General features: G+C 37.7%; 4 protein-coding genes across 10 annotated transcripts; 2 read left to right on the top strand and 2 right to left on the bottom strand.

Moving 5' to 3' along the window:
* Window positions 1–428: 428 nt before the first annotated feature.
* Window positions 429–9,706, top strand: LOC110661836 (probable starch synthase 4, chloroplastic/amyloplastic). Of its 4 annotated transcripts, none has more exons than XM_021820612.2 (17): window positions 432–655; window positions 738–1,050; window positions 1,423–1,476; window positions 1,788–1,869; window positions 2,037–3,099; window positions 3,171–3,222; window positions 5,280–5,402; window positions 5,485–5,560; window positions 5,639–5,823; window positions 5,920–6,114; window positions 6,200–6,271; window positions 6,797–7,006; window positions 7,546–7,671; window positions 8,231–8,380; window positions 8,687–8,748; window positions 8,852–8,927; window positions 9,181–9,706. In XM_021820612.2, the coding sequence occupies exons 1-17, from the start codon at window positions 519–521 to the stop codon at window positions 9,358–9,360; spliced, it is 3,156 nt and encodes a 1,051-aa protein (XP_021676304.1). In that variant the 5' UTR covers window positions 432–518; the 3' UTR covers window positions 9,361–9,706. The 4 variants fall into 4 exon arrangements, with proteins under 4 accessions (XP_021676306.1, XP_021676304.1, XP_021676303.1 ...); XM_021820611.2 differs by having other exon boundaries at window positions 735–1,050; XM_021820613.2 differs by lacking the exon at window positions 1,423–1,476 and having other exon boundaries at window positions 735–1,050.
* Window positions 9,707–10,016: 310 nt separating this feature from the next.
* Window positions 10,017–11,040, bottom strand: LOC110661837 (chlorophyll a-b binding protein of LHCII type 1). The gene has a single exon (XM_021820615.2). The coding sequence runs from the start codon at window positions 10,935–10,937 to the stop codon at window positions 10,140–10,142; it is 798 nt and encodes a 265-aa protein (XP_021676307.1). The 5' UTR covers window positions 10,938–11,040; the 3' UTR covers window positions 10,017–10,139.
* Window positions 11,041–12,881: 1,841 nt separating this feature from the next.
* On the top strand, window positions 12,882–13,867 carry LOC110661838 (chlorophyll a-b binding protein of LHCII type 1). Its single transcript, XM_021820616.2, has one exon. It carries the CDS (start codon window positions 12,940–12,942, stop codon window positions 13,735–13,737), a length of 798 nt encoding a protein of 265 aa, XP_021676308.1. The 5' UTR covers window positions 12,882–12,939; the 3' UTR covers window positions 13,738–13,867.
* Window positions 13,868–14,622: 755 nt separating this feature from the next.
* Window positions 14,623–17,478, bottom strand: LOC110661834 (glucan endo-1,3-beta-glucosidase 7). 4 transcript variants are annotated; one of them, XM_021820604.2, is made up of 7 exons: window positions 16,716–17,471; window positions 15,891–15,919; window positions 15,575–15,809; window positions 15,461–15,487; window positions 15,334–15,377; window positions 15,018–15,252; window positions 14,623–14,913 (listed from the first exon to the last, which is right to left on the bottom strand). In XM_021820604.2, the coding sequence occupies exons 1-7, from the start codon at window positions 16,993–16,995 to the stop codon at window positions 14,891–14,893; spliced, it is 873 nt and encodes a 290-aa protein (XP_021676296.2). In that variant the 5' UTR covers window positions 16,996–17,471; the 3' UTR covers window positions 14,623–14,890. The 4 variants fall into 4 exon arrangements, with proteins under 4 accessions (XP_021676296.2, XP_021676301.1, XP_021676294.2 ...); XM_021820609.2 differs by lacking the exon at window positions 16,716–17,471 and adding an exon at window positions 16,023–16,309; XM_021820602.2 differs by having other exon boundaries at window positions 15,575–15,919; window positions 16,716–17,478.
* Window positions 17,479–18,334: the final 856 nt, after the last annotated feature.

Below are 18,334 nucleotides of genomic sequence, written 5' to 3'. Positions count from 1 at the left end.
AACAATTCTCTTTTTATTTATCATAATATAACGATTCCCTTTGACAATATGAAAAAAAATAGGATGCAATAAATGTATTTTGATCAGATTTATTAAAAAAAAAAAAAGAAAAAAAAAGATCATCATCGTCAATCTGAATTCTAAACTTGAAAGAACGTTTAAGCAAACATCGTCCCACGCAGAATTTCCAATTTCATTGGTCCCAAAAAAAAAGGGGAAAAATTCTTGTATGCGCAGAGGCACACACAGCAATCCTGTTATCAAGATCCAATCACCATTCATCAAAACAAAAACAATCACCTTAAAAGGTGGACACGTGGGCTCCTCCGTCCCCACTCAGTCTAGCCATTCTCCACCGTTCGATTTAGATATACCTAGTTTTGTCCCCTCATCCACGTATGGTCACAACTTTCCTTAAAACAAAGGAGATTCGAAAACTCCAGCAGATTAGCTATTAGCTTCTGCGTTCAAAGAGAAAAAAGAGACAGAGGTTTGTATCATTTGTGTGGGGACCAACAATGGCGACGAAGCCATCGACGTGGTTTCTCAGCCAAAGTTTCACAGCTTTGAACTACAAGCAGACAAATATGCGATTCTCCTTGCCTTCTCATCGATTGCTTCCTGCTTCTTGCAAAATGCGACACCGCAATTTGAGGTGAGGCTTAGTTGATTGGATTTGATAGGTGACTATGGATTTTTATTGGCCTAATTGGTGTTTATGGAATCTGGTGCAGTAGCTCCCAGCATAAGAGACAGCAGCTCAAGAAAGCCTCTCCTGAACAACCTCCAATTACCGCAGGTTTCCATTCGAGTGGTGGTGCTGATGATGGTGATGATAATGATTCCGAAACTGAGGATGCTTCGCTGCATAGTGTCCCAAGTTTGAATCTCGATGTTGTGTCTAATGAGGAAGTTGTTGATGCTAGCGTAGATGTGGAGCATGTTCAGCATGCGGGTGCAAAAGATATGGAGAAGAATGCAGATTTGGAACACGTTCAAGATGTTGATGCAAAAGATTTGCATAGTCTCACCCAGGAAATGAAATCTTTGGTATTGTTCCTTGACTTGGACTGAGCTTATTGCACTTCATTTTGTGTGAATGTTATTTTATTTTAGCAATATGCCAGCAATACATTTTTTTTTTGGGTAGAAATGGGGCTATGTCTATTTTTCTTCATTTCAATCTCTACCATATTGACATGTTTTAAGTTGCTGTGTCTCAATAGCAATAATTATGTTTAGACTTTGTTGTGGGGATCGTTTTAGTGCAACGTGCTTTTGACAGAGATTTATTTTTCCTCTTTTTTATGTTATATTTTTTGTCGAAATTTGTAATTTATTACTAAATTACAATTCTTGAGAGCATTTATGGAGAGCAGTTTGGAAGATGTTGCTGAAGTTGTTCTTTTTTCTGTCTCACAGGGCATAGATGGATCAGAGAAGCTTTCGATTATTCCTGATGAAATGAAACCTTTGGTATTCGTCTGTACCAAGTCAGATAAAAAGAAAATAATAATCTGGGTTTTGGCTATATAGTTAAATGTTTTAAGCGGCCATGGCTCATTGTATTTGTAGAATATATCCATATTAACAAAATTCAAGTTTGAACTCTGTTGCTTTAACTTCAGTGCATTAGAGTCTGGATAAATATGTTAATTTCTTATTTGTATTAGGTTTATAATTAGATCTGTCCCCGAATTTAGTTTTAGTCAGCTTATTTCTAGTTATACTTGAGCGGGAAAGCACAAACTTCATTAAAGATTTTATTTGTTTATTCTATCACTCAGGCCTTAAACATAGATGGTGGAGAGCAACTGTCAAGCATTCAACTTGAGGATTTGACAGGCATGATAAGAAATGCAGAGAAAAGTAGGATCCTTTTCTTTTATATTCTTAAATTATTTTTTCAATGCATTTGTTTTTTAATCATTATGGCCATTTGCAGAAAGATGTGTGAATATATTTGTAGTATCACTTTCTAGGCATTTATACAAAGATGCATGCACATATATTTATTAGTGCCCAATTTATGCTAGATATCCTGCTTCTCAATCAAGCTCGGGTTCATGCACTTGAAGATCTTGAAAGAATTCTTGCAGAGAAGGAAATATTGCAAGGAGAAATTAATGTTTTGGGGATGAGATTGGTGGAAAATGACGCAAGAATGAAAGTTGCTGCCCAAGAAAAGATACATGCAGAACTCATGGAAGACCAGTTAGAGAAACTGAGAAATGAACTGGCTTACCGGGGGGAGAATCAGAACAAACTTTTGAATGAGGAAGCCCCCCTGCTTCAGAATAGTACTATTCAGAAACTTAGTGAGGAGCTCAATACATTGAGGACAGAGAATACATCTCTGAAAAATGATATAGAAGCACTTAAGGGGGAGCTAAGTAATGTCAAGGATACAGATGAACGTGTTATAACACTGGAGAAAGAATGCATGCTGTTGGAGTCTTCTCTGAAAGACTTGGAATCCAAACTGTCAGTTTCTCAGGAAGATGTGTCAAAATTATCTAGCTTGAAAGTTGAATGCAAAGACTTGTGGGAAAAGGTGGAAAGCTTGCAAGCATTGTTAGATAAGGCAACGAAGCAAGCGGATCAGGCTATTTTAGTGTTACAGCAAAACCAAGAGCTTTGGAAAAAGGTTGATAAATTGGAAGAATCCTTGGAAGAAGCCAACATCTATAAGTTATCATCAGAAAAATTACAGCAATACAATGAGCTAATGCAGCAAAAGATAAAACTATTGGAGGAACGTCTTAAACAATCTGATGAGGAAATACATTCTTATGTTCTGTTATACCAAGAATCTGTACTGGAATTTCAAGATACACTTAATACTTTGAAAGAAGAAAGCAAGAAAAAGGCACTAGATGAACCTGTAGATGATATGCCTTGGGAATTTTGGAGTCGTTTATTGCTTATGATTGACGGTTGGCTGCTGGAGAATAAATTATCGATAGATGATGCAAAGCTGTTGAGAGATATGGTGTGGAAAAGAGAGAGCCGTATTCGTGATATATACTTGGAGTGCAGGGAAAAGAATGAGCATGAAGCTGTTTCTATGTTTCTCAAGCTGACCTCATCACCAAGAAGGTAGTAGCTTGAAGTTGCAAGTTTCAGTGAATTTTTCTTTTATTTAATTATGCACTTTTCTTGATCTGTAGTCAAGCATTGTATGTCATTCATATTGCAGCAGAGATGGCACCAGTTGCTAAGGTGAGCTTAACTTAGCCAAGTGTTGATTCTACTTTTTTTACTTAAATTTTTAATGTTTATTCTTTAAATTTGTCTCCCTATCCCAATTTCTCATTAAATTGCTAATTGCTCGGCAGTTTGTCAATATCATTTGATGTTATTTGTTGTCACTGTCAATTATATATGTGTCTCAAAGAAATATGTTTCTTATGATAGTCTCTCTTTGAAGCAAATATAAGTTAAAGTCTTTCTTCTTCTTCTTCTTGTTCCTGCCAGTCATGTTATAACTGTCCGAATCCAAACTAATTCAGTGATCAAACCATGGAGTTGATGTGTTTATTACTTTAGAGTTTGATTTGTCTGACGCAGGGTTTACCTGGATGATCTGAACTTTAGTCTTATAATTCATTATTTGGATATCTCATGTCTCCTACACTAGTTATAATTGTAATAGGCTTATAAAGGTCTTAAGTTGTTATAATTTTCCAGCCTCCTGACAACATTAGTTGTATCCCCTGTTATGTGTAAGGAGTAGAGCAGTTAGGGGGTTAGTCTAGTAGTTAAATAGGGAGATTCTATTGTACTAGTCTATTGTGATTACTTTCCAATGAGTTGTAATTGTAGAGAGCAGGATCCAAAGAAGTATAAATGGGAACTTACTTGTAAAGAGGATATTATCCAAGATCATTAATAATCAAAGATAACTCTCATCTCTGAAATATTCTCTTTCTCTTCTCATCTACTCTCTTCTCTTTTCTCATCTACTTCTATTCTCTTTTCTCATTTATTTCTATCTCTTTCTCTCCCTATTCCTCTGTTTGAGTAAGTGTGCAGGCTGTTATGTAACATCCCCATATGCCTGCTTCTGCTTCTTCTTCTTTACACATGCACACACATGAGACATAGCACACCTAAGGAGCAATCAAATTGATTTTAAACCTCTTGACATTTTTTTTTTGTTTTTGTTATCTATACAGCCTTCCTAAAATCGTTTGTTGTAATTTTGCCATGAATTTTAAAGGGATTCATTCTGTTTCCTCAATGGAGCAGGCTTTACCTCTATCCCACTCCTTTGTTTTGTGTGTTTGTGCCCCGTGCATCTGCACATGGCAGGGAAACTTGCTTCTTAGGTGTTCTAAAAATGTCTATATAAATATTTGTCCTTACATATATAATATCTGAACAAATTACAAGACCATATATCTATTCCCTAGTTTTTTTCTTTGTTCATTTTTAACACAAAAAATTGCAAATTTTGCATGTGAGGTTCTATGTTAAAATTTTCATATCTTGCATCATTGGGGTGATACTGTGATTGAGTTCGCTTCTGATATTCTGATAAATGACCGTAAAACTTTCATGACTGAAATAATATATTTTTAAGGTTGTAATTTTTGTTAGAGGTTGATCTTTGTATGGTTTTTTTTTCTTAATCTTTGATTTTATCTTTTCCTTGGGGCTGTGGAATTTCTCTTATTCTCTGTAAAATTCCTGACCTTGGCCATGAAAATCCATCATTTGATTTTTTCTATCATGCCCATTTACGCATATCTGGCTATTCAGATATTTTTTACATTGATGCAGTTCCTGACCTTGGCTATTCAGTTCCTTGAGTTGGTTTACATTGATACATGCATGCCAAATTTTCACGCAAATAATTGAGTCATATATTATCCAGATTTCAGCATTAAATGCTTGGTTGCATTAATCTGTTTTCTCTTGCTATGGCACCCCAGGTAAAGTGGAATACTCACAAGGATTGGTTGCAGCCAGCTCCATTTAGTCATAATAAAGCTTAGTTGAGCTGGAGTTACATAACTAAATTTTATATTTTCTGTAGCTGGACAGTGAAACACACAATTATTAGTTTAATTTATAATTCTGCTTGGAATTAATCAGTTCTTCCAAATAATGATTATGCTTATGAGATCTTGGATGGTTGTTCTGCTCACATAATTCTGAATATTGGTAGAGTTCATGGAAAGTTAATTGTCTTTTGCTGCCCCTTTTCTTTTTTCTTGTTGTGTTTTCATTGTCATATTTTCATCATTAATATTATGGATTATTTTTCCTTAAAGGTTGGTGGCTTGGGAGACGTTGTTACTGGTCTTGGAAAAGCACTCCAAAAGAGAGGACATCTTGTGGAAATTATTTTGCCAAAATATGATTGCATGCAATATGATGGTATTGGCAATTTGAGGGTATGCTAAAATATTTCCTTGAGTAACAATTGAAAGAACATTTGTTTTATGAACGTTTTCCCTAATCTGTTGGCTTGTGCAGGCCCTAGATGTAGTGTTGGAGTCATATTTTGATGGAAAATTATACAAAAACAACATATGGGTTGGCATCATTGAAGGTTTTGTGACTCTTATTGTTTTTTTTTTCCACAGTTTATTTAAGCTATTCATCTTGATTGTGAGTTTTGATCATGCAGGTCTTCCTGTTTACTTTATTGAGCCTCTTCACCCTGGCAAGTTCTTTTGGAGAGGGCATTTTTATGGAGAACATGATGATTTCAAACGTTTTTCATTTTTCAGCCGTGCTGCACTTGAATTTCTTCTTCAAGCTGGCAAAAAACCGGACGTAATTCATTGCCATGACTGGCAGACGGCTTTTGTTGTATGTCAATTTAAAATTCTATTTCTGTCTTAATTTTCTTTCAGTGCATGATCAATCATTTTACTACAATTAAAAACTCTCTTTTTGCTATTTAAGGCACCACTTTATTGGGATATATATGCTCCAAAAGGATTGAATTCAGCGAGAATATGTTTTACGTGTCACAACTTTGAGTACCAAGGGACTGCACCTGCATCAGAATTGGCATCTTGTGGACTTGATGTCCAGCAGCTAAACAGACCAGATAGAATGCAGGACAACTCAGCACATGATAGGGTCAATCCTATTAAGGTATTGAAATTCTTATTCAAGTATAGTTGACATAATTCTTTACTGGATTGTCCACCACCTATGCTGACACTTTCCAGTTCCCCAGGGTGCTGTGGTGTTCTCGAACATTGTGACAACAGTATCACCCACCTATGCACAAGAAGTGCGGACTTCTGAGGTATGGATTTTGCTTTCTAGGTCTTCTTTTATCTGATAAATTGCTTTTCTTCTCTCTCTTATATTTTTGACGACATGTTATACAAAAATAATCTGAGAGGTGAAGTTTCAAGAGATGATTAAATTAATCATTTAATATCATGATTCAGGCTTTCAGCTTATCTAGCAAAGCTTTTAATTGTATGGAAATATTCACAAGAAATTGATGAATGTTGTTTATGGCTGTGTTCTCTAATTTTGTTTGATTGATCTAGAAAAGGTAGTGGCCTCTACTGCTTATGAAGAACAACTATACACATGCATTGTCTGCTTTTAGCTAGTGGATAATTCTTTGTAACTAACTATACACATTCTCTTTCTGCTTTTAGCTAGTGGGTGCCTTTTTTTTATAGTGCCTTCAAAAGTATATAAATGCATAGCAGTTTGCAAATATACATACTGCAAAGAACTGAATGGCTTTTGTATGACATCATGCAGTTGCTCTTCATCTGTTATGTTTAATATAGGTTTCATTTGTCTTTTACAGGGTGGAAGAGGTCTCCATTCAACTCTTAATTTTCATGCCAAGAAGTTCATTGGAATTCTTAATGGAATTGATACTGATGCATGGAATCCTGTGACTGATACTCTTCTCAAAGTCCAGTACAGTGCTAATGATCTTCAAGGGAAAGCAGAAAACAAAATAGCTACAAGAAGGCGTCTTGGATTATCAACTGCAGATGCTAGGCAGCCATTGGTATCCTTCCTTCAAAAGATCCAAATGATTCACTTCCACTTTTTCTGGGAACTGTTGGGCTTAAATGCCTAATTTTTTGGATATCATTTAATGGTGTTTCATTGATATATCAATCAATATTTTTCTTGATCCTTTGATGGATCAACCTTGGGAAACATATGTTGAACATGTAGTGTTAAGAGTTTTATTGAGAATTTTACTTTGCCCATTAAGAAGAGACTCCATCCCACTATACAGCATGAGGCCACAACTCATAATGGCTTTTTTTTTAAACCTTTTGTGTGTAAGCTTTAGCTGTTTTCTGTCATCTCAGATTTGCTTTGGTATATATACACACACTGAAACATATATATTAAGTTTTATTTTCAGGAGTGATTGATATATAGTAATTGTGGGATCATAAGGGAGCTTATGAGGATACCAAAACCTTGTCAGCATTATATTTTCTTTGTGTCATTTGATTCTTTATTGGGAGTTGTCTTGAATATTTGTTAGTTTCTTTGATGAATCCTAGAAGTCTTTCATCTTTTATTGAATAGGTGGGCTGCATAACAAGATTGGTGCCACAGAAAGGTGTACATCTTATTAGACATGCAATATACCGAACACTAGAGTTGGGAGGACAATTTCTACTTCTTGGCTCAAGCCCAGTTGCTCATATACAGGTAATCCTCTCTTTTCTCTTTATGCTACAGGTAAATATGCAATCCGCTCCATTTTTTGTATTATTTTGGGCAGAAGATCTCACATGTGCATGAAATCATTTTGAGAACGCACACATACACACCCAACCCATATGAAGAATACATGGAGTTTCTGTTTAGCTGCATCTAGAGAACGTGTTTCCTTGGTTGCTTCCTTCCTCCTAAAGTAGCCAAAAACTACTTTTGAGGTGCTTTTAGATGCTTGACTGGAAATAGCAAAAGCATCTCAATTTAACTGCCTTTACTCAGAATCTAAGAGACTACTTTGCAAAAAGAAAAAAGGTCTCAACCACCATGCCAAATGGGAAGTTACATGCTTGCAATATGGGCGAACAAATACGTTTGCAGATAGTTGAATTTATGAATTCGCATGTGATTTCACAATGCACACCATTTTTGGACATGAGCACTGGTTTCACATAAACCATTCTTTTCCAACTCCTTTTTCAGTTCCAAATTTTCTTTATCGTTCATTTCTCTTGACTGATGCTTTTAGTTTGCTTATTCATTTCTTTTGTAGAGGGAATTTGAGGGTATTGCAAATCATTTTCAGAATCATGAGCACATTCGGCTGATATTGAAGTACGATGAATCTCTTGCTCATTCCATTTATGCAGCATCTGACATGTTCATCATCCCATCTATCTTTGAGCCTTGTGGCCTTACACAGGTAAAGCCATCAATCTTGCCTATGCAAATGTTCTAGAATGGAAAATGACCAGAGTACAGTATTCACTCCCGTGCCAATGATATCTACTGGATTTGGAAGTGATATCTTCATAGATCTCACTGTGAAGCTGAAACCTGGTGAACATGAATTAATTTGTAGGATAATTCTTGGGGCTTCAGGACCTTGACATTGACTTAACATATGATCTTCTGTTCATACAAAACCCTTATATTTTATTCATATTATTGTCAGTTCCAAATGTCTGCAATTTAATTCTTCTGTTTCTATGTCTATAATTATCTGCAGATGATAGCAATGAGATATGGTTCCATACCCATTGCAAGAAAAACTGGTGGTCTAAATGATAGGTGACATAATTGACTTATTACATATTCACCAATTTTCCTGAAATTATTTTGAAGTATCATTGTTCATTAACTCTTGATTTTTTTTTTCCTTCCCTCCTATTAGTGTTTTTGATGTTGATGATGACACAATTCCTCTTCAGTTTCAAAATGGATATACATTCTTGAATCCTGATGAAAAGGTAAATGACTAAAGCTGCATGCTTGGTTTTATCTTAATTACATTAGTATACCTAGGCTTTGAGCTAATAAAATTTTCTAGTATTACCAGTCAATCAGTTAATGTACCTGCATGGGCTACAATAGGACTACAATATAATCTATAATGGACCTTTTAATTTCTTCCTCTGCTTTGCAATTTTGTCCAATTTGTATTGAACATACTCACCTGGGCTGTTATTTTGATGGTTCAAAATGTTTCACCAACATTTGCAGGGGGTAAACAGTGCTTTAGAACGTGCATTTAACTATTATAGGAACAATCCTGAGGGGTGGCAGCAGCTTGTTCAGAAGGACATGAAAATAGATTTTAGTTGGGAATCTTCAGCATCACAGTATGAGGAGCTTTACTCAAAGTCAGTGGCCAGGGCAAGAGCAGCAGCAAGTCAGTCTTAATTATCGTAAATAGGCATTTTCATGGAAGCTGTGAAGCTGTACTTGAGTTGGCTTGATTCATGAATGTGAATTTATAGGCCATGAACTAAGAAATCCAGGCCAGCAAAGTGCCCTTACAGAGTAAGTTGACATGTCCTTTGGGTGGGGTGGGTGGGGGGGTTGGTGTGGGGGGTGGCGGGGGTGTGGGGTGTTTGGGGGCGCGGTGGGCAACGGGTGTGGGTGTGGGTGTGTGAGAGTTGAGGGATAGACCACACAATTCTTTTGTTCATAAACATTAGAATAAGATCTGTCAGTATACAGTCCCAAAATTCTCCGTCGATATTTATCAAATTTCTTTCCAGTTTTACTGGCGCATTTTTTTCCTGATCAATTTATTGTGTATTAACAGTATATGAATATTCTTTTAATTTGCTATTTTTCCCCCCTTGGAAGAGCGGCATCAAATGTTTGCATTCAGCCATTTCAAGCGTGTAAATAACTATGACCTTTTCATCTTATTGGTTAACATGGTGTTATCCTCCCTAAGGACTATTTGATTTCAACCACTAATTATTTCATAGATTTATGGAATTTGCTGAGGGATATTTATTCTCTCGGAATGCGACAGTGGTTGTCCACGCACGACGCACAAAATGACTGCATTTTTTACAAAGTAGTCACAGAGAAGATGCACTTTTAGCACGCAAAATTCACATTATGCTTTGCCTTTACTTGCAACAATTTACATATCACAACCCAGCAATCCAAAGTTCGAACATAAAAACGCTCTTTTTTTAAGCTCACTTCCCAGGGACGAAGTTTGTGGCGTAAGCCCACGCATTGTTGTTGACTGGGTCAGCAAGGTGGTCAGCCAAGTTCTCCAATGGTCCCTTTCCTGTCACAATGGCCTGAACAAAGAATCCGAACATGGAGAACATAGCCAATCTGCCGTTCTTGATCTCCTTCACCTTCAGCTCAGCAAATGCTTCTGGGTCATCAGCCAAGCCCAATGGGTCAAAGCTTCCACCTGGGTAGATTGGGTCTGTGACCTCACCGAGCGGCCCACCGGCAATTCTGTAACCTTCAACGGCACCCATCAACACTACCTGGACGGCCCAGATGGCCAAGATGCTTTGTGCGTGGATCAAGCTTGGGTTACCCAAGTAGTCAAGACCACCCTCGCTGAAGATCTGGGCTCCTGCCTTGAACCACACTGCCTCGCCGAACTTGACTCCGTTGCGGGCCAAGAGCTCGGGGAAGACGCACCCAAGGGCTCCAAGCATGGCCCATCTGCAGTGGATCACTTCGAGCTCACGGTTCTTGGCAAAGGTTTCTGGGTCAGCAGAGAGACCAGCAGTGTCCCAGCCATAGTCACCAGGGAACTCACCGGTCAAGTAGGATGGGGGCTCACCAGAGAATGGACCCAAGTACTTAACACGGTCAGGACCGTACCACGGGCTTCCAGAGGAAACAGGCTTAGCGCCGGTTTTCCTCATTGAGACACGGCCATTGCCCATGAGCTCAGGGGCAGAGGGGGAGAGCTTCACCGCCTTGCCAACGAATGAAGGGGAGGAGAGGGCCATAGTGGAGGATGCCATTTTCAAAGTAAGTGCGCAAGTTTAGTCTTCCGTAAGTTGTGTGGCTTAAGTGGTGGAAGGGAGAAGGGTCTCGTGGGTATTAATAGTGAGTTGGGTATCGATTTCCTTATCTTGGTGGAGTCCATGTCCAGGATTTCATAAGGGCTCCTTATCTTGGGGTTATCCAAATCTCTCATTTCATTGGAAGTTCGAGATTTTGATCCTTGTTCTTATTTATCCTACTTGGCACTCTTTAGACCACCAAGTTCCTAGATTCATTTATGGCCCTATAACGAATCTGGGTGTTCCACGTTTAGCTTGTTACAGCCATCCCGGCATCCTCCCTAATTCAAACTATGTGAGAAAATAAATATAATTAAATCAGAAGCTTCAATACTCACGGTTTGTCAATGTAAGCAGTAGATTTTTGTGAAATATGTGATGCTAATTTAAGTCGGGAAGTGCTAGAAAGGACAATAAACCAGACTCTGATTTCTTGCAAAAGAATAATTGAGGAGTCCATATAAGATCATTTTAGTATAATAATACAAATTACTCTTGTATTCTGTGTAGCTGGTAAGATCCCTGCAGAAAATAACTGCAGAAAAAAAAAAAATCTAAGGTAGGGGCATATAATGTAAAAACTGAGATTATCATGTCCATCAGCTTTCACATAATTCAGTTTTTAAGTCTCTAATAATGTCATTTTAGTGAACCAAATATCTTTGAAGGAACATCTAACAATCGAGCCTCGTCAAAGAATGACTTGTCGTTGTTGCGTTGGCTGCCAAAATGACAGCAACTGCAAGCTCCTATTTCACGTCAAGCTTTAGCTGTGATTAATCGTCTGTCACCGGTCACTGGCTTTCGGTGCAAAATCGATATAATAAATTGATAGAACTTCGACATAAACGGTTGTGTCAAAAGTACATCGGCATTAAGAGATGTTACACAAGTAGTTTTATAGTAGGAGGTGACTTCAACTCCCAATAAAATCTTGATTACAAATTAATGGTGAAAATAAAGAAACAATTCGACATGACATTAATTTCCTATTCAAGATCCCAATTTTTCAATGAAGATTTCAACCATTTGTATACACATCCTCGTCTAAAATGAGGTATCTAATTTTATCATCGGATTGTAACTCCTAGCCATAGCCAAAATCAAGAGTTTTCTCTAAATTTTCCTTTTATTTATAAATAATGTGATAGAATAGCTCGAAGATGCATCATCTTCCGCAGATATCAAAAAATTCCTTTGAGATTATTAATTACCTAAAAGAATAACACTTGTAATTCAAATTTTTAAAATTTTTATTGAATGAGTATTATGAATTTACTCAACTTAAAAACTTATAATTACAAATAATGATTAATGATAAATTTTAATATTTTTTAGTACAAACATAAGTTAATTATAAGCATATCTGGAGGTATACCCTATACAAGAATTGCTCACCCATGCACGTTATCTGTTCATGATCAGTGGACAAATAAATTAAATTTAATTTCTTTTTTTTTTCAATAAAAAAATGAAGAATCATTTTCTTGGCGGGAAAAATAATAATAATAATAACACGATAATTATGGTTTTATCCAAAAGCACAAGTGGCAATAGTCCATTGGATCAAGAACAGCTTATTGCATTGCCTTTGAAGCACCGATCACGTACATATATTTTTATATTATTAAAATTATCTTTCTTTATTTCGACTTTAATGCACACCGTGAGTATACAGAATAATTTTTGGAATCCAACTCCATAGCAGATCCCTGCCAACGTCTCGTTATCACTTATTGAACCCAAACAGAATCATGGAGATTGATAAGAGTGGTTCAGAGAGTGCCAAGTGGACAAAGAAAATCACACTTGCAAATATCAACCAATAAGAATTCGCCGATATATCTTCCAAGATAAGGACCCTCTCTCGCTTGTAGGCCATATAAATACATCACCACCCCCCTACAAGCATCACCAACCAAACCACTACATACAATCAATAATCACTTCTATTTTACCAATGGCTGCCTCTACAATGGCCCTCTCCTCCCCCTCCTTCGCCGGCAAGGCGGTGAAACTCACCCCATCTGCCCCTGGGCTCATGGGCAATGCCCGTGTCTCAATGAGGAAATCTGTTGGCAAGCCTGTTTCATCTGGAAGCCCATGGTATGGTCCAGACCGTGTTAAGTACTTGGGCCCGTTCTCTGGTGAGCCCCCATCCTACTTGACTGGTGAGTTCCCTGGTGACTATGGCTGGGACACTGCTGGTCTCTCTGCTGACCCAGAAACCTTTGCCAAGAACCGTGAGCTCGAAGTGATCCACTGTAGATGGGCCATGCTTGGAGCCCTTGGGTGCGTCTTTCCCGAGCTCTTGGCTCGCAACGGAGTCAAGTTCGGCGAGGCCGTGTGGTTCAAGGCAGGAGCCCAGATCTTCAGCGAGGGTGGTCTTGACTACTTGGGTAACCCAAGCTTGATCCATGCACAAAGCATCTTGGCCATCTGGGCAGTCCAGGTAGTGTTGATGGGTGCCGTTGAGGGTTACAGAATCGCCGGTGGGCCACTCGGTGAGGTCACAGACCCAATCTACCCAGGTGGAAGCTTTGACCCATTGGGCTTGGCTGACGATCCAGAAGCATTTGCTGAGCTGAAGGTGAAGGAGATCAAGAATGGCAGATTGGCTATGTTCTCCATGTTCGGATTCTTTGTTCAGGCCATTGTGACAGGAAAGGGACCATTGGAGAACTTGGCTGACCACCTTGCTGACCCTGTCAACAACAATGCCTGGGCTTACGCCACAAACTTCGTCCCCGGAAAGTGAAGGAAAATCTTGTAATATTTTGAGTGCTTTCATGCCAAAGTGAGGGGAAATATTGGAATATGACTAGTAGTGCAGAAAATGTAGTATCTGTTAAGAACTAGTCTGAATGGATTATCAACATTTTTTTAAACCTTCTTGTGCTCGGTTCAGCATATATTCTTCTTACTTCCGCAAAGTGTTTAGCACTTGCAATAATTATCACAGATGCAATCTTAACGTTAAGTGCTAAAAATTAAAGAAGCAAAAACTAAATATCTTAACAGTAAGAGTACTTCTTAAAGAATCCCAACTTTTTGTTGTTGCATATATATGCAGTTTTGTAGAATATTATAGCAGAGTATTGAAGCTGCCTTAGCAGACTAGAATTTGATAGATCGGAAAATTGATCCCAGATGACATCTTGATCAAAAAATTACGAACTTTGATTAATTGTACATAAAACTTACTGAGATTCTATGCTGTGATTTAATTCCCATCCAAAAAAAACAACTGCATTTCAAGAAATTGTAAATACTACTTCATAACGATATTTGTCCTCTGGGTGTATGGACCATCCAAAGCACAATTTGAGATTCTTAAGTATTCATTTTCAAACTTTTTGAATATCAATATAGAGTTGGAGACGATGTCAAGTTTGAAAATGATTTTGATGGCTGTTTAATCATTAATGCAATTTGCAGCTAAGAAAAGAAAAAGAAAAAGAAATTGTTATTGCAAGATCTATATTAGAATTAAAGAGAATTTATAGAATGAAATTCAAAAGGCTCCAAAATTATTAGTTTGGTACATATGAAGACGATGACTGGAGCAAATGGTTTTTTGGGAAAAATTTATTTAGACTTAATTCATCATGAACTCAAGATACAAGTATGTGAGCGTCGTCTATTTACATATGGTAAGAAATAAAAGTTTTCTCATATTGCTTATATGGCAGACAATAATTTTTTACCGAAACCTCTATTTGATTGCTCATTATTCAACAGAGAGTCTTTTTTGGGATTATGGAACCAAAAACTACAAAAATGTGCCAAGTAATTAGAAGCCATAATCACAATTTCTTTTTCTTTATTGTTACAGTAGATGGAATCAGGAGGAGGTTTCTTCCACACTTTTATTACCATAATATCATCACAACGCAGCACAGTTCACCTACTCAAAAAGTGCAATTTCCATAACCTGCAGGAGAATTCACAACACAACCACACGAGCGGATTACAGTATTTTTCTACAGCATTAAAATTTATGATTAATCAAAGATTAAAACAATTCAATTGTGTTACCTGGATCTCTGGTCACAATTAGACCAGTGCCCCTGAAGTCACAGCTCGTACTGCCTCTGCCTGTGCTCTGGTAGTAAAGATTCATGGCAAATGCTGCATGGTTCATTAGAGTTGTTGGCTGGAAGCATGATCCACCATCCTTTATAGGGGAACAGTCTACGTGATTGCAAGAAAAATTTATATTTTCCTGCAGCATATAGTCTTCTGTTGTCGGTTTCACAACGCACCAAGTTTCCTGCATACACCAAGCTCCTTAATTATTAACAATAGCTTTAAGTTTACTTTTGCTCATTAAAGAGTCTAGAATTGCATATACCGATATTTCGTTTTCTGAAGTTCCATTTCCTTCTATGTCTCCATCTGAAAATTAACAAGGAATCATCAAATACTGTGTATATCATGTGAAGATATTACATTAATCATTTAACTAAGTTATTGCATACCACTCTCATAAGTGCAGCTACCAGAGCCTGAAAATAGGTGCAAAATCAAGAAGATTAACCTTTCAGGAATCAAAGATTAAAATAATCTTTATTCAACAAATTCCAAAGGCTTACTTGGATCACTTAAGGAAATTAGTCCAGAGTTTGTAAAGTTACAATCCACCTCGTGCCTGCCCATGTACTGGTAGTACAAATTCATAGCAAATGAGGCATGGTGGATATAAGTATTTGGGTAGAAGCAACTGCCCCCCTGCTGTATCTGTGAGCATCCCACATGGTTACAGGCATAGTCCAGGTTCGCTAGTAGCTCAGCGTGGCGGGTCAAAGGGTTCACAACGCACCAAGTTTTCTGCAACACCATCAGAAATATATAACAAGTAATGAATGCCAGAAAATGATTCAGAGGGGAAATTTTGTTCAAGACTTTTACTTGTCCATTAGCCACCTTCAAATTTCCTCCTGCAAATTTCCACACAAAATCTTGTTAAATTAAAAGAGAAAAATGTAGCAAGATTAGACAATGTAGTATAGTAAGTGCAAAAGCAACCAATGAAAGGCATACCTAAGTTGAAGTAGGAAAGCATGAGAAGAAGAGAGAGAAAGGGGAGAGTAGAAGTTGGTTTAGGCATTTTGGTTGTGTGAAGAAGGTGAGGGAATGTGAATGAAGCAAGGCGAGAGCGAGTGGGGGCAAATATATAGAGTGAGGACTTGTTACTGCCAAGGCAGTCCTGGAATTTGAAAATACCAGAGTCCTGACCATGGCACAAGCAAAAAGCATCGTTCTAGTGGTTGAGTGTCATGGAGGTTGCATATTGTCATATAGCGTGAACTCTGCCATGCCGTTAAGGCTGTGCACCACAATTAGGACACTGGATTGGCTTATTTAATGCTATTTATTATTTTTTTTTTTCTAAAAAAAAAACATGCCATATTGCATTAAAGGCCCATAAGGATAAATAACATAACAATTGAAGAGAAAAGGAAAGCCCACACTAAAAAATTAGCAACCAGCCTAACAAATCAAAACGATCCAACCTAACCGAATCTCAAGCCCACAAAAACAAATCCATCCTCAACCTAAAAATCCTAGTTGTCCAGGGAAGATCACTAAATAGATTAAGCACGCCGATTACCACCAAAGATTGCTACCACCATAGATGCTAAGCAGAGACTAAGCCAACAAAAATTGCCAGCAACACAAGGAGCAACTATAGTCATCCATCAACTCACAACACCTTAACTAAAAAGTGTTTACCTCTCAGCCTCCTCAACAGAGACAATAAGCTCTGCTCTACGTTGACAAAGGGTGCTACCATAGAGCTCTCTGGCACATGAAGTGAAACAGCCGGAGCAATTGAAGCCCTCTCAACGCGTAGAGCAAACCCATTTGAACTGAGATGATGATAGAGACCAATAGGAGCATAGTCTTCCTCCAGGATACCATCCCCTATCGCCTCTCTGTCCAGCACAAGCATGGCAAACCAGTACTCAAGGTCTTTGATTGATGCTCCTCTCAGTGAATAACTTACTTGCATGCAAAAACCAAACCAAGCATGAACAACATAAGACCTATTCACAGCCTAACTTGGCTGGGGAGGGGTGTACCGCATAACCAGGATAAAGAGTCAAAAGAAAACAAAAGTCTGTCCCTGCCCGAAGGCAGGGGAAGTCAACTAGAAGAAGATCGAAACTCAGCGAACCCGAGAGAATAGGGACAACTAAATCTAAGGTCGACAGAAACTCTCTCTCTCTTAAACTAAGAGAGAAATGGATAGATGGATTTTTCTCAACTACCCCAATAGCTATTTTCTGTTCATCTTGTTTGGACAACTCACTGCAAAGCTGATTAATTTCAGGATCCATATCATGGGCCTAATTAACTAACATATGCATATATATTTTCACACCAGTAAGATGTTCACGGTTGAAGAGATTACTGTCATGAAGTGTAAGCAGAAAGGGATGACTCCGCTTTTTATTATAAACTAAAACTAGAAAGGCTTTGAAGCGGTTCTGTCTTCCACCTGCTAAGCACATCTGCAGCAGCCGTAGCGTGAAAAATACACACCCACCACAAGTATGCGCGGAATGGAAGCGAAGCAGCAACAGCAACAACCAAGAAATAAAATTCTCTTAGAAGTACTTTATTTTAGAATTAATTATTTGCAAGAAAAAAAATTAAATTAAATTATTTTAAAATTATGCTTTATTTTCATTTCATTAAATTGAATTTTTATAAAATTTTAGTTGCAATGGAGTAACACTGAAAATTTCAACAATCAAATTTAACATTTTTTTTTTCTCAATCTATGTTTAGTTATATAGCAGTGTACATTACAGAAATAAACCACTAAAGAATGTGATGAATAATTTGATTATCTTGGTGGATCGTACTTCAGAAACTCCTCAATTGTTGAAGGGAACTCCAACCCATCAGAAGTAGCACCATCTCCATGCTCAAAAGCAGGCAGAAAAGCCAACCTCAATGGCTCCCTCCTCTCTTCTCCACCACCATTCTGAAAATAATACCTAATCCATGTCTCCAATCTCCACTTCCTTTTTACACTTGGCTCCTTGGCTCCAACGATTTTCTCATAAAACCCACCCTCACATCTACAGCAATCAACACAAAACCTTTCTTTCTCTTCTTTTTCTTTTTCTCAAAATCTAACAACCCTAAAAAGCTGCATTACCAGTTCAATATAATCAACACTAGTTTCACTGATGGTTTTGGACTGTTCTAGGGGGATTTCTCAATGTGGGTTGAAGATTGTTGAGAAGATGAAAGGAATGCTAGTGGAGGGTGACTATTTTCTTCGAGAGTTGTTAAGCTGTTGGTGTAGGGTTGGTCTAAGTGCATATTCATCTGAGTTC

The sequence above is a fragment of the Hevea brasiliensis genome, chromosome 15, assembly GCF_030052815.1.
Source record: "Hevea brasiliensis isolate MT/VB/25A 57/8 chromosome 15, ASM3005281v1, whole genome shotgun sequence".
Classification (NCBI taxonomy): domain Eukaryota; kingdom Viridiplantae; phylum Streptophyta; class Magnoliopsida; order Malpighiales; family Euphorbiaceae; genus Hevea; species Hevea brasiliensis.
The sequence above is the reverse complement of the archived record's forward strand: the minus strand, read 5'-3'. Positions and strand labels throughout refer to the sequence as shown.

Coding starts and splice junctions, on each gene's coding strand:
- LOC110661838 (XM_021820616.2), top strand. CDS start 12,940: ATGGCTGCCTCTACAATGGCCCTCTCCTCCCCCTCCTTCGCCGGCAAG.
- LOC110661834 (XM_021820602.2), bottom strand. CDS start 16,995: ATGCAAGTAAGTTATTCACTGAGAGGAGCATCAATCAAAGACCTTGAG. Junction 15,488..15,574: donor AATTTCCTTAAGTGATCCAA/GTAAGCCTTTGG, acceptor ACCTATTTTCAG/GCTCTGGTAGCTGCACTTAT. Junction 14,914..15,017: donor AATTGTGACCAGAGATCCAG/GTAACACAATTG, acceptor ATTCTCCTGCAG/GTTATGGAAATTGCACTTTT.
- LOC110661837 (XM_021820615.2), bottom strand. CDS start 10,937: ATGGCATCCTCCACTATGGCCCTCTCCTCCCCTTCATTCGTTGGCAAG.
- LOC110661836 (XM_021820611.2), top strand. CDS start 519: ATGGCGACGAAGCCATCGACGTGGTTTCTCAGCCAAAGTTTCACAGCT. Junction 5,403..5,484: donor ATGGTATTGGCAATTTGAGG/GTATGCTAAAAT, acceptor TGGCTTGTGCAG/GCCCTAGATGTAGTGTTGGA. Junction 7,007..7,545: donor CAGATGCTAGGCAGCCATTG/GTATCCTTCCTT, acceptor TTTATTGAATAG/GTGGGCTGCATAACAAGATT.